The 13,498-nt window shown below is 43.2% G+C and overlaps 1 protein-coding gene across 1 annotated transcript; it reads right to left on the reverse strand.

Moving 5' to 3' along the window:
- Positions 1-2,255: 2,255 nt before the first annotated feature.
- Positions 2,256-13,203, reverse strand: LOC308306908 (microfibril-associated glycoprotein 4-like). The gene is made up of 5 exons (XM_080751964.1): positions 13,090-13,203; positions 11,085-11,276; positions 10,033-10,129; positions 3,661-3,831; positions 2,256-2,594 (listed from the first exon to the last, which is right to left on the reverse strand). The coding sequence occupies exons 1-5, from the start codon at positions 13,090-13,092 to the stop codon at positions 2,320-2,322; spliced, it is 738 nt and encodes a 245-aa protein (XP_080608090.1). The 5' UTR covers positions 13,093-13,203; the 3' UTR covers positions 2,256-2,319.
- Positions 13,204-13,498: the final 295 nt, after the last annotated feature.

Raw genomic sequence — 13,498 nt, forward strand, 5'->3', positions numbered from 1 at the left:
TGCATTGGCTGCCTATGGGAGGTATTGCAACCCTAGATTCATCCGATTATAATAAAAAAATCTAGTGTTGCAATTTGCGGCTACCAAGTAGCCTACTGACCAAGTATTTTGAATCTTTTTCAAAATACTTTTTTGTATTTTGTACCCATCTCTGCTCATACAAACATATCACCCCTGAAGTACAAGCCAACTATTCTGAGTAGGCCTACCTTGAAGTAGGCCAGTAGATTATAGCACAGGTTTTCATTTTTTTCCCCTTATTGTGGTTAATATTGGGTTTGAAATTGGCGATGGCACTGTTGATTAGTTGATTTAGCTAATAGGCTACATATGATAAATTGATTATGACAATCTCAATCTGTCTTCATCAACTTTCCTCGGTTCATTGAGATGTTAGACATGTCTACTTGACTGCAGTAACTCACCGATTTCACAAGGGGGTGCAATAGACCAGGGTTCGAAATATGGTGAAGTTACAGGGAGCTGGCCTCCTCTGCACTCCCCAGCATTTAAGAAATGTGTTGATGGACTGTCATGTTAACCTAGCTGTGTCCTGTTATATCCTTGTGTCTATGAACTCTGGATTATGAGATAAAGGCCACCCTGGGCATAGACTTGTAAAAGCCCCCCTCCCCAACCCCTAAGCAGGAACACATCTTAATGTTACTTTTTATAGTGTAGGCCTACTCTTAATCTGTATCATGATGTTTACAGTTATTTTTAAAAAGAGGGAGGGGACGCTCATGAATTATGACCTTGACCTGCTTGACCGAGTACATACTGTACATGAATGAATCACTCATCTGGGTACTGTAAAGCATAACTGATACCCATGATACGATGACCATCAACTACGCTATCAGATCAGACTATTACTACAGTAACAGTATGTTCTTTTCCTATCCATTCTGTTCTTGTCCTTGTCTCATATCTTCTGGTCACATCTTGTGTCCAATACTGCCCCACTAAGCACGCTGTCTAAAAGTGGTCTAATAGTGGTATAGATTTGAAAGTTTTTTTGTCGTCTAAACTTAGACTAGACGACTAATAGACGTCTAATAGTCGGTCTGCATTTAGACGACTAGGCTATTGACCCCTTAGCTGAGAGAGAGAGATGAAGCAGGTACCCCCACTACATGTATATTGTATAAAATTGTGTTGCAGAAGAAAGATTTTCATACATTTCTTAGACAGCTTAGACTTGTTTGACAGCACTGTCATCATGTTGGAGTAATGTCCCACTGAGCATTTTGAGGTTTATTAGTTGCCTATTAGACCTCTGTGAAGTTGGCACCCCATATGATGAAAACATATATAAAAATGGTGTCATTATTTAGTGCTGAATTTGTGCTGAATTGTGCCGTAAATTTTATAATTTGTGCTGGTATCATTTTTGAGATATTTCAAGTTATAGTTTTGCTGAGCCTTGCACCCCCAATTTTTTGGCTCCAAATCGGGGAAAATGGTCTAATTCTTTAGTGCTGGATGTGCTCTAATTTGTGCCGTTGAAATCATCAATTGTGCTTTTATATATATTTATATATATAGGCCTACTGTAATATGGTTAGCCTATTATGAATTAGAAAATTTAGCAGCATTAGAGGGGTGTGGCCAGCAGAGGGCGATGTAGATAATGGTAGAACATAGGAGCAGAACAGTGGTGTTATGTAGAATAACTAAAAAGTGATACCAGCACAAATTATAACATTTTCGGCACAATTCAGCACAAATTCAGCACTAAAGAATGACACCATTTTTATATATTTTTTCATCATATGGGGTGCCAACTTCACAGAGGTCTAATAGGCAACTAATAAACCTCAAAATGCTCAGTGGGACATTACTCCAACATGATGACAGTGCTGTCAAACAAGTCTAAGCTGTCTAAGAAATGTATGAAAATCTTTCTTCTGCAACACAATTTTATACAATATACATGTAGTGGGGGTACCTGCTTCATCTCTCTCTCTCAGCTAAGGGGTCCTTGGCCTTGTGTAATAGAAACCTTTTTTCACCTTTTTATATGCATGCACTTGAACCATAGTGTCCATATTCTGAGAACTTTAGCCAAAAATTGCAGATATTTTCAGCTATTTTTGGCAGAGGGGTTTGGTGTAGCTGTAGAGGGGAAAAAGAGCAGACTAAGTACAGAGTGAAAGTTTATTAAGTAAATATCTGAAAACACAAATTGACATGAATCCAAAATACACTGATGATTGTGCTGCCAAACGATGAAACTATATAAGGTTGTGGGGGTCCCTGCTTCATCTCTCTCTCAGCTAAGGGGTCCTTGGCCTGAAAAGGTTGAAGACCCCTGACCTAGACATCTATGTTTTCATCCTGGTTTTCTCTTCGGCGTAGTGGTCTGACCTTCATGGAGAAAGACTTCAGACTGGCATTTCTAAACGAAGTCCATCTGATACCAATAGAACGCGTGTCATCATCCAACAGATAAACTCCGTTGGGATTTGCGACAATGTAGCCCTGGTACCAGAACCCGCCCAGAAGGTCTTTGGCACAGTGCGAGGACGTGCCATCCTGGTCTCGGTCCGGAGTGGAGAATCTCTTTCCGTTGTGAGCGCTCAGCGAGTCACCTGTGAGGAGAGAGTTCAAAAGGGAAGGTGAGTGCAGTAGGCCAGTGGTTCTCAACCTTTTATTATTTTGGGAGGTCCCCAGATGATTAACTTAATGTGCAACATTGTTTTCTCTCTCAACAGTAAACAAACCAACATAATGTTTGAATACAGGACTTTTACTTGTAACAGAGTATTTCTACATTGCAGTATTGATGCTTTTACTTAAGTAAAACATTTGAGTACCTTTTCCACCACTGACCGTTACGAGAAATGTGCAAATAGCTTTTTTTTTAACAGTATTTACTGTAGGTTTAAACTACAAACAAACGATTAAGAATACTGCTCTATGTTTATCACCAATTAATCTCCCAAATAATGAATCTGTTTTTATGAAATAATAATTGCTTGTGTGTTTATTTGAGCTACTTCTAAAGGAGCTTTGAAAGAATATGCTTTGGATGTATTTACACAAGGCATCACAGAAGGAGAGTTATATATTAGTGTCATAACCTAAAGACACAATCCTCCAGAACAAAACCCCAAGTGTTAACTCTAAATCATGGGTCTTCAACGGGGGATCTGGGACCCCTAGGGGGTCCTTAGAGTTACTACAGGGGGTCCTCCAAATCTTTGAGTGATAGAAAGTTTTTCTTTTCTACTTTGTTAAATTATATTCATATATCCATATTCCGTAAATTTTAGCCAAAAATAGCAAATCTACAAGCTCACAACACCTCGCGCTGCGAGGCGTTGTGAGCTTGTAGATCGGCTATTTTTGGTAAAGAGCTTTGGTGTAGAGGGGAAAAAGAGCAGACTAAGTAGTGAAAGGTCAAGCTATTAAGTATTGACGGTTCAAGTGGTTAAATATCTGAAAACACAAATTGACATGAATCCAAAATACACTGATGATTGTGCTGTCAAACGATCGTGAAACTTTATGGAATCTATGATAAGGTTGTGGGGGGTCTCTGCTTCATCTCTCTCTCTCAACTAAGGGGTCCTTGGCCTGAAAACGTTGAAGACCCTAATTTGTTCTAAATGATTGCAATTTTGCGGGTATCACTTCTTCAGGCTGCAAACATACCTGCTCCTCCGTCTTGGAAGCGATCAACGTGCAGCATGTATCCATAGGCCTCTGAGTCCACTTCAAACGAGGCGTACTGGGCAAACCCACTCCTCCCGATCGCACTGAAGTCCTCCATGTCCACTCTCAGCTCGGTTCTTCTGTAGGTCAGGTGGTAAAGGTTCTCCAGCCCTGCCGTATAAAGACATACAATACAATACAGACTAGGGCATTCACGAATAGTGATTTTTAGTACTAATTTTTAGTAGTAATTATTCAACCTCAAAGTATTCGAATAGTCGAATATTCGACAGGACTGGCCAAACTGTCAAATATTAAGTAAGCAAGACTGTGAGAATTTGCGACCCCACAGTCCTTAAACTAGCATTGTAAAGCCAACCATGAAGAACAAAGTCATCCCAAATCCTATACTTCCAGCGGCGGGAGTCCGCAGGAGCACCGCGGCGGATGGTGGTGCTGGTCCTTCCGGAGGACATCATGACGACAGGACCTCAAACCCACGGGAACGAGGGAGGGTTCTGTCTGACCACAGCATCCCACCCAATGCACTCATGCGTTGCCGGAAACCATTTGTAATGGGGACCTTCAATGCATGCACAGTGAGAGAAGAAGCTAGACTGGTGGAATTGGCACATTGTGCTGAAGAACAGGAGGTAGAGATCCTGGGAGTCCAGGAACACAGAAGAGTCCACACTGACGACCAGATAGACCAGATAGTTTACCACACAGTGGAGAAACGCACGTTCATCACTGCATCTGCGGGGCGAAATGGGGCCCAGGCTGCAACAGGGGGTGTAGGGCTAATGCTAGGTTCTCTGGCGCGCAGGGCCCTCCGACGGGTCCACAAGCACACCGAAAGGATCCTCATGGCTGAATTCGCAGGTAACCCAGTAACAACAGTCATAGTGGTGTACTCGACCACTAACACGGCATCACCTGAGGATGTTGAGAAGTTCTATGAGGACCTCACAACAGCAGTCCGAGGTGTCCCAGCGCACAACTTCCTGGCAATCCTTGGCGACTTCAACGCCAGGATCGGACAGGAGGATGCACCATTCCCATACCATGAGTCTACCAACCGCAACGGCGCATACCTCACAGCCCTTCTCATGGAACACCAGCTCCTGGCAGCAAACACCATGTTCAGGAAGAAAACAGGGAAGAGATGGACCTTCCGAGACCGAGCCTCGAGGCCTGGAGAGCTACCTAGGCTATATCAGTTGGACTATATCCTAGTGAGGCTAAAGTGGAGGAATTCCATCCTGAACGCTGAGCCATACAGCACGTTCAGCTCTGTAGGCTCTGATCACCGTGTGGTCTCCATGAGGGTGCGACTGAGCCTCAGGGTCCCAAAGCCAAGCCCCAAGATTCGGCATGACTGGAAGGCATCCACGACCAATCCGGGCCTCCAAACCAGGTACACGGAGGAAGTCAGGAAGCGCTTTCGGCAGCTGGATAGGGGAGAGGAGCCCAGCCGTGAATATGGGAGATTCATCACAGCGAACGAGGAGGCGACCAGACTGTGCGTGCCAGTGCTGAACAGAGTAAGAGCACCACCACGGTCCAGACACCCGAAGGTTGTAGCAGCACGAGGCAGGTTGGAGGAAGCACGACTCAACTTTGAGCGTGAGCCAACAGAGGAGAGTCGCGAGACACTGAACGAAGCCAAACAGTCTCTCTTCAGCACCTACGACACCATCAAAGGGGAAGAAGTGATGGAAAGTGTGCGAAGAGTGCAGGCGGCGCAAGGTGAAAGGCAATACGGGGAGGCCTGGAAGGTAATAAATGAGATGACAGGGCGGAAAAGGGCCAAGGAGGGCCAGGTGGAAGGACACAGCCCAGAGGAGAGGGTGGCAACATGGTTCGACCACTTCCAGAGGCTCCTGGGAACATCAGTGGAAGAGGGAGAGGAGGAAAATATACCGACAGTCCTCCAGGGCCTGAACATCGACGATGGACCCTTCACAACCAGCGAGCTCGCCAGGGCAAAATCCACCCTGAGAGAGGGAAAGAGTGCTGGGCCGGATGGCATACCCCCAGAGGTCTTGAAGAACTGCGACCTAGACAACCTCATCCTAGACTTTTGCAACAATGCTCTACAGCACAACAAGCAACCTGAAATATGGTCTCTGTCTAACATCATCCCGGTGCCTAAAGCTGGAGACCTCTCAAAGCCAGACAACTACAGAGGCATCAGCCTGACATGTATTACAGCTAAGGTCTTCAACCGAATGATACTGAACAGGATACGGCATGCCATCGACCCTCACCTGAGAGAAAACCAAAATGGTTTTCGAGAGGAGAGAACAACCGTAGCACAGATCCTGGCATTAAGGAGATTAATAGAGGAGGTGAAAAAGGACAACCTAGCAGCTGTACTGTGCTTCATTGACTTCAAAAAGGCTTTTGATCCTATCCACAGAAGCAAGATGGTGAAGATCCTTGAGGCCTACAATGTCCCTCCCAACATTCTCCGGGCTATAGAGACCATGTACGCAAAAACAAGGGCCAAAGTGGTGACCCCAGATGGCAGCAGTGAGGTGTTTGACATCCGAGCGGGTGTAATGCAAGGAGACACCCTAGCCCCCTACCTCTTCATCATAGTTCTAGATTATGCGCTCAGGAAAGCCATAGGGGGACGAGAACAAGAGCTTGGCTTCACGCTAACACCAAGGAGGTCAAGGCGGCATCCCGCAGTAGTTCTGACAGACCTGGACTATGCGGACGACATCAGCCTGCTCTCCGACAGCATGGAACAAGCACAAGAACTCCTGAACAGGGTGGAGATAGAGTGTGCCAAAGTTGGTCTCAGGCTAAATGCTAAGAAAACTGAGGTTATCACCTATAACCTACCTGATCACTCACCTCTGACAACAACAGAAGGAGCTGTGTTGAAGGAAGTCAAGGACTTCAAGTACCTGGGCGCATGGGTCGACTCAACTGAGAAAGACCTTAAAGTAAGGAAGGCACTCGCTTGGAGGGCCCTGAACGGCATGAACAGTGTATGGAACTCTAACCTCCCCCGCCAAATCAAACTTAGCTTCTTCTTTGCAACGGTGGAGTCTGTTCTCCTCTATGGCAGTGAATGCTGGACCCTGAAGCCAACCCTGCAGAAGTCTCTAGACGGGTGCTACACTAGAATGTTGCGTGCAGTACTCAACATCAACAGGAGTGCACATGTTACAAACAGGAGCCTGTATGAGGGAATACCAAAGGTAAGCGAGAAAATTGCCACCAGAAGAATGAGACTAGCAGGACACTGCCAAAGACACCAGGAGCTTCCAGCCAGCAAATTGGTACTGTGGGAGCCAACACATGGGCACCGGTCGCGAGGACGTCCCACAAAAACATACGTGGACGTACTCAAGGAAGACGTAGGGACACAGAACACCAATGAGCTGGCCAGATGTATGGAGAACCGAGATGACTGGAAACAACGATGGAGGGCTCGTCTGAGGACGACCTAGATAGATAAGTAAGCAAGAGGCGAACGTTGTGAAAATAGCCGATCTACGTTGCGAGGCGTTGTGAGCATGTAGATCTGCTATTTTCACAATATTTATCTTCGGAAACGAGTCACATTAAATGTAAAACCTACATTCCAAGTGCTTGTCAGGGTGGGGGTCCCCAGTTCAAATATGTTTATTTTGGGGGTCACTGCCTTAAAAAGGTTTGAGAACCCTTGGTACAGTATAGAGCATTAACAAATTCATCCACCAGGGGCATTGACAACTCATTCTTATGACTTCCTATCTAGCCAAGCGTTATAAACTATATCTTTTTTAAAGAGAAAACAATAAAAAAAGAAATAATAATAACAAAAGTGAATATTCGACTTCGGTGAACAACGTTGAATAGTGACTTTGATATTAGAATATTCGAATATTAGAATATTTGGTGAATGCCCTAATACATACATGTAACAGTTTGACAGTTTAGCCATAAGTCTTGCAAAAATACAAACAGTGTTAAATGTGAAGTAGTTTAGGGGTCCGCACTGAATACAAAACACTGATGCTGACCTTCAAAGCAGCCAAAGGTATGGCTCCTCCATACCTCCAAAACCTGATCAACCCCTACACCCCCACCCGTTCACTTAGATCAGCCAACACAGGGATGCTGACAGAACCCTCGCTAAAAACCCCAGGGCAAAAATCCACTCGTCCGAGACAGTTTGCCCTCCTGGCCCCCAAGTTGTGGAATAAACTCCCTGTCGCACTTAGAACAACGGACTCACTCGCTAGCTCTCGCCGTGGACTGAAGACTCACCTTTTCAGACTCCACCTAAACCCTTAGCCCTACTGAAAAATCAATGACCATACATGAAGCTAGTTAGCATTTGTTTTTTAGGTTTTTAGAACTTTTTTTCTTTACTGATTATATTGTGTTTTTTCTAGATAGATATCCATTTGCATTTGTTATATTGCTGTTGATGTACTGACATATTATCTTGTTTATTATTGTGATGTTTTATCTGCTTATTGCAAGTCGCTTTGGATTAAAAGCGTCTGCTAAATGCCTAAACTGTAAACTGTAAACTGTAGGGGGTACAGTATATCTCTGCCCCTGCTCCACATACACAGGGGCCATCGCCGTGCTAGCTTGTGGTGGGCATTTTTTGTCAGAAATGTAATTTGAATTCAATTCAATAATTCAATAATATTACCAGAAACAAATAAAGAGTTTGCCCTGAATGACCATAACAAGTCTGTAACTCTGGGAGAGTACAAATGGAACCAAATGGACTCTCATTCCCTCAAAGTTAAGGGGCTCATTGTAAATAAAACCACTAGTACTATTTGGACTCTAAAGGCCCGTTTACACTGGGCCGAACCCGGCCCCGATTCCCCGGGGCCGATTGTCGGGATGATCCCCCGGGGAAATCGTTCGGTCGGCCCCGGAATCGGTCTTGAGTTTGAACAGTACCCCGACACGATCGGATTATGTTAATTAGCTTTTTATGACCTCGGGACTCGTCGGGAGCGCTCACGATAATATCAAAAAAGCTTGATATTTTCGGGTCATCGGGTAGGAATCCTTTACAATTATTGTCGTCTGAATGAGCTCACGGGATTGCTTCAAATTATATGAAGCCAGATCCTCCTCCCTTTTTTTTATGCTGCGCAGAGTGTAGGCTATTCTGTCACCTCACAATACACTTTTATTATTATTATTAGCCTACTTACTTTTTACTTTAGCCTACTTTCTCCCTAAAATGTTGTAATCACTTGTTCAAAAACGTTATAGCCTATAGCGTTCTTTTTTTTCCTTTTTTTCTTCTGCGCAGTCATTTGACGACGTCTCTCCACTGAAGTAGCAGTATCCAATCCAACATGTCCCGTTCGCAAAGTGAACCCTTTCATCATTATCCATCTTTGTTCAATGGTCCAAAACAGAGCTACCATGACAACAAAGTGACACGTTCTGACAACTGACAACCTATATGAATATGATCTGATCTTAATGTAACTTGGAGTTTTAGAGGAGAGCAGAGCTGGAAAGTTATTAGCAAGTCTAGAATCAGCTGTGGATCTTAATTGGTCGTTCAAGTTCAAACTCTCACGCAACATGTCGCTTTGATGTCATGCAGAATGTAATGGGCAATTTCCTATTGATCAGATACACACCTGAAAGTATTCACGCTGATGAACAGTTAATTTGAGCAGTGTACTGTACTCCCAACAGTACATGCCATAGTGCAGGGTTCCCCAATAGACGGCCCGCGGGCCATTTGCGGCCCGCGGGGGGCTACTGTCTGGCCCCCACCAACCCCAGTAATAATGGTGGTATAAGAGCAGCAACAACACTACTATATTGTCATTGTTGGGTGGAAACCTTGTATGTCCAAAACCGTTCGTTTTGTATTTATCATTTAAAAAATGTACTAAACTAGTGAAAACAGCCGATCTACATCGCGAGGCGTTGTGTGCTTGTAGATCTGCTGTTTTCACTAATTTTGTGCGACGATCTTGTATGATGAAGCAGGGCTTTGCTTTACCAAAAAAACGTACACATTTGAAACTTGGAGATACAAGGTTTCTGCCCGACAGTGACGATATCTGAACTGTTGCTGGAGTAGCGGAAACGCCACCGTCGCCCCCTGCAATGTTGTGGCCCTCTGCTTGGTACCCTAGACGTAGACATAATTCAGACCTAGGGGAAAGCTATTTGGGGAACCCTGCCATAGTGTCACAGTAAATAAGTGTCATAAATATTCTGAAGAAAACCTGGAGACTTGACGTTCAGTCATTGGGTCTTTATGATCAAAATAAGAAAAAAAAGAAAAAAAAAAGAAAGAAATCTAAACTTTGCCACGGACACATATTGTGTACGGACATACTGATGACCCCTGGACATACAGTAGCTTCTCACCTAGCCAGTATTCTCCATCGGCGTTGCCAAAACCTCTCTTGTAATGCTCCCAGGGTCTGTAAAATGACACTGTGCCATCCATCCGTCTTTGGAAAACCTTTGCAGTGAAACAGAGAGGATGTGACAAACAAACAAAGAAAGAGAGAGAGGCAGAAAGAAAAAATGCAAAGAATTTAAAGTATAAAACAATATCATGCTCTGCTCGTCCAATGTAAAATAACATTGTAACAGATAGACACATGAAGTAAAAACGTGTTGGCCTAGCCTCAGATATATGTGCTAACGACAATAGGAGATACTGTATGTGTTTTAAAAGGGGGTAAACTGAAGCAGTTTAATTGACACTTAGAGTAGGTCACATTTTAACCTGGCAGCCCCATATCTTCCCGACACCAAAACAAAAGGATTAAGAGTAAGAACCAAACTGATTAGTATTCTGCTAAATCTTCCATATCCTTGGAATATGTCACTTTTTGAGGAATTGAAAATGCAACAGTTAACCTTGGGGGACACCCATGGATATGTCATTTCACCGGTAACCGCTAGAGTCGCCGGAAAGAAACTAGCCGAGACTTTTATTCTTGTATTTATTTTACTGAGAATAAGGTTAGAAATAACTTTAGGATTACGCATATCTTTCTGAGATTAAGATTAGGAATAGGGTTAGGTTTTGGCACCGTTTTACTGAAGTTAATGGAATAATGTTAGGTTTAACCGTTTAGGCATAGTTTACAGAGGTATATAAGGATATTAACTAAGGATCTCAATGGAAAATAACAAATAAGCCTTGCCTTACACAAGTTTCCTTTTAGTTGACATTGTATCAGTGAACTCTACTGTCATGAAACTGTACCTTTTCCTATCCAAAACTTCTAATAAATACCTCAATCAATCAATCAATCAATCAATCAATCAACCATCAGCCCAGGCGAGTTTCTTTCCGGCGACTCTTCTAGAATTCATTTCATCCACTTTCAAAGCACTATGTAAGACAACAAGAGGGTGAAATAAAGACACAAGCATACAGCAGAACATTGAAACATCCTCCTTACCGTCCAGCCCCCTCCATCGGTGTCCATGTCACAGTAGACCTTCACCGCAGTGTATTCGTCCACAGGGTAGATGTTGTACACCCCACTGGGAGTGTAGTTGTCACGGCTGTAGATGTCATCACAGTCCAGTGGCAGGAAACTCACAACCGCCGGGGTCAGCAGACACGCGACCAACACCACTTGATGTAATGCCTAGGACAGGGTTCCCCAATTAGTTTTCCCCAAGGGCCGAATTATGTCTAGAGTACCAAGCCGAGGGCCACAACATTGCTGGGGGCGACGGCGGCGTTCCCACTACTCCAGCAACTGCGACAGTTCAGATATCGTCGTTGTCGGGTGAAAATCTTGTATGTCCAAAACCATTCGTTTTGCATTTATCATTTTAAAAATGATTTAAACTAGTGAAAACAGCCGATCTACAAGCACACAACGCCTCGCACCACGAGGCGTTGTGTGCTTGTAGACAACGTACACATTTGGAGATACGAGATTTCCACCCGACAACGACGATATACTAGTGTTGTTGCTGCTCTTATACCACCATTATTACTGGGGTTGGTGTGGGCCAGACAGTAGCCCCCCGCGGGCCGCAAATGGCCCGCGGGCCGCCTATTGGGGAACCCTGGCCTAGGATCATAAATGGGACGAAAAGATATGATCAGGGGTCATCGCCTTGCTGGCCTGTGGTGGACATTTTGGTCAAAATTCAAGTTTTACCATGGACATGCAAATGAGCATACAACATCATTACCAGGAAGTGTCATAGCCAGAGTGTAAAAGAGAAATAAAACGCTAGCACACTGAGGGCTCATATGCGAATAAGTGCTTTTATTGCACCAAATACAAGTGACGTTTCGAGCACACTGCTCTTCTTCAGACTCAGCCAGAGTGTCACAGTGACTCAGTGTCATACATATTCTGAAGAAAACCTGGACACTGACATTCCGTAATTGGATCTTTATGATCAAAATGAGAACCATGTGATGTTATGTAAAAACAAATTGTAGAATTTGACAAGGACAAGGACAAACAAGTCTTGCCACGGACACATTGATGACCCCTGGATATGATGCATTCTGTTGCAATAAAATATTGCAACAGAATGCATAATATATAAATATATATATATATATATATATATATATATATATATATATATATATATATATATATATATAAAAGAGACCTAACTTATATGACAATAATATTAGGCTCACAGGAACAGTTGTATAAACAATGGTTTAGACCTAGATTGAAATGTCTCTTGCTCTCTTCACTTGAATTAAAGGGATATTACACTTTCAAAAAAAACTTTTTGTCATTTTATCGTCGAATCAGGCTCTTGAGAACTCCCTCGACGATTTTTGAATTTCTTCATTCGGTATTTAGATATATGATAATTCATTTCCCACCTTCCAGGACCTTCCTATACGAACCCATTATAACTTCAAACTAAATTTTAACCACGATAGATTCAATGAAAACAACTGTCCTTTTTTTCTGGTGACTCCTGACACCCTCTGAATACGTGAGCAGGCCGTGTTTTTTCGATAACTCTTTTCATTTATTTTATAGAATCTTTTATTGTATTTAATACATTTCATTTCCCCAAAAGATTAATAGAAATCAATGAAAATTTGTATTAAAAAAACACGGCCTGCTCACGTATTCGGAGGGTGTCAGGAGGAGTCACCAGAAAAAAGGACGGTTGTTTTCATTGAATCTATCATGGTTAAAATGGAGTTTGAAGTTACAATGGGTTTGTATAGGAAGGTCCTGGAAGAATATCAAATATCTAAATACCAAATGAAGAAATTCTAAAACTGTCCTGGGTGTTCCCAAGAGCCTGATTAGATGATAAAATGACAAAAGGTTTTTTTGAAAGTGAAATATCCCTTTAACATACACATATTTTTGCTTTAAAAGTTTGCATAAAGAAATATCAAGTGCCTAGTCAAACATATACAAATCCCTCATCCCACAATAGGTCAGTGAAACTTCTTACCATTCTGGTTCAGAGGTGATGGGTGGTGTGTCTCCTTAGGGAGAGACCTTTATATAATGGTGGTTACAGTAACACATCATCAAAAAAATATTCATTGCCAACATTATGTTCCCGGAACCTTTAAGTGGAAGTCCATGCCTTATGCTGGGAAGTGGACGTGTGGGAACTTTGCACCTGTGCATCAGGAGCTGGACTTGTGGTCAGCCCTAAGCCATCGTCCCACCCCTCGATAAGAATAAACAAGGAACAACTTCTCACATCAATTATTTTTGTGACTGAGGAACATTATGAGAAATCCTGTATTCGTATATATAAAAAATGTGCACTATAACGGTGGTTCTCAACCTGTGGGTCGGGACCCCCAGGGGGGTCCCCAAATTATTTTGGGGGGTCCTCAGATGTTTAACTA

Source organism: Nannobrachium achirus, assembly GCF_963921795.1.
Source record: "Nannobrachium achirus genome assembly, chromosome: 21".
Lineage (NCBI taxonomy): Eukaryota > Metazoa > Chordata > Actinopteri > Myctophiformes > Myctophidae > Nannobrachium > Nannobrachium achirus.

Excerpts from the sequence above, each read along its gene's own strand:
- LOC308306908 (XM_080751964.1), bottom strand. Across the intron at positions 3,832-10,032 it reads CGATGGAGAATACTGGCTAG|GGCTGGAGAACCTTTACCAC; the intron begins GTGAGAAGCTAC and ends TTTATACGGCAG. Across the intron at positions 2,595-3,660 it reads CTTCCAAGACGGAGGAGCAG|GTGACTCGCTGAGCGCTCAC; the intron begins GTATGTTTGCAG and ends CTCTCCTCACAG.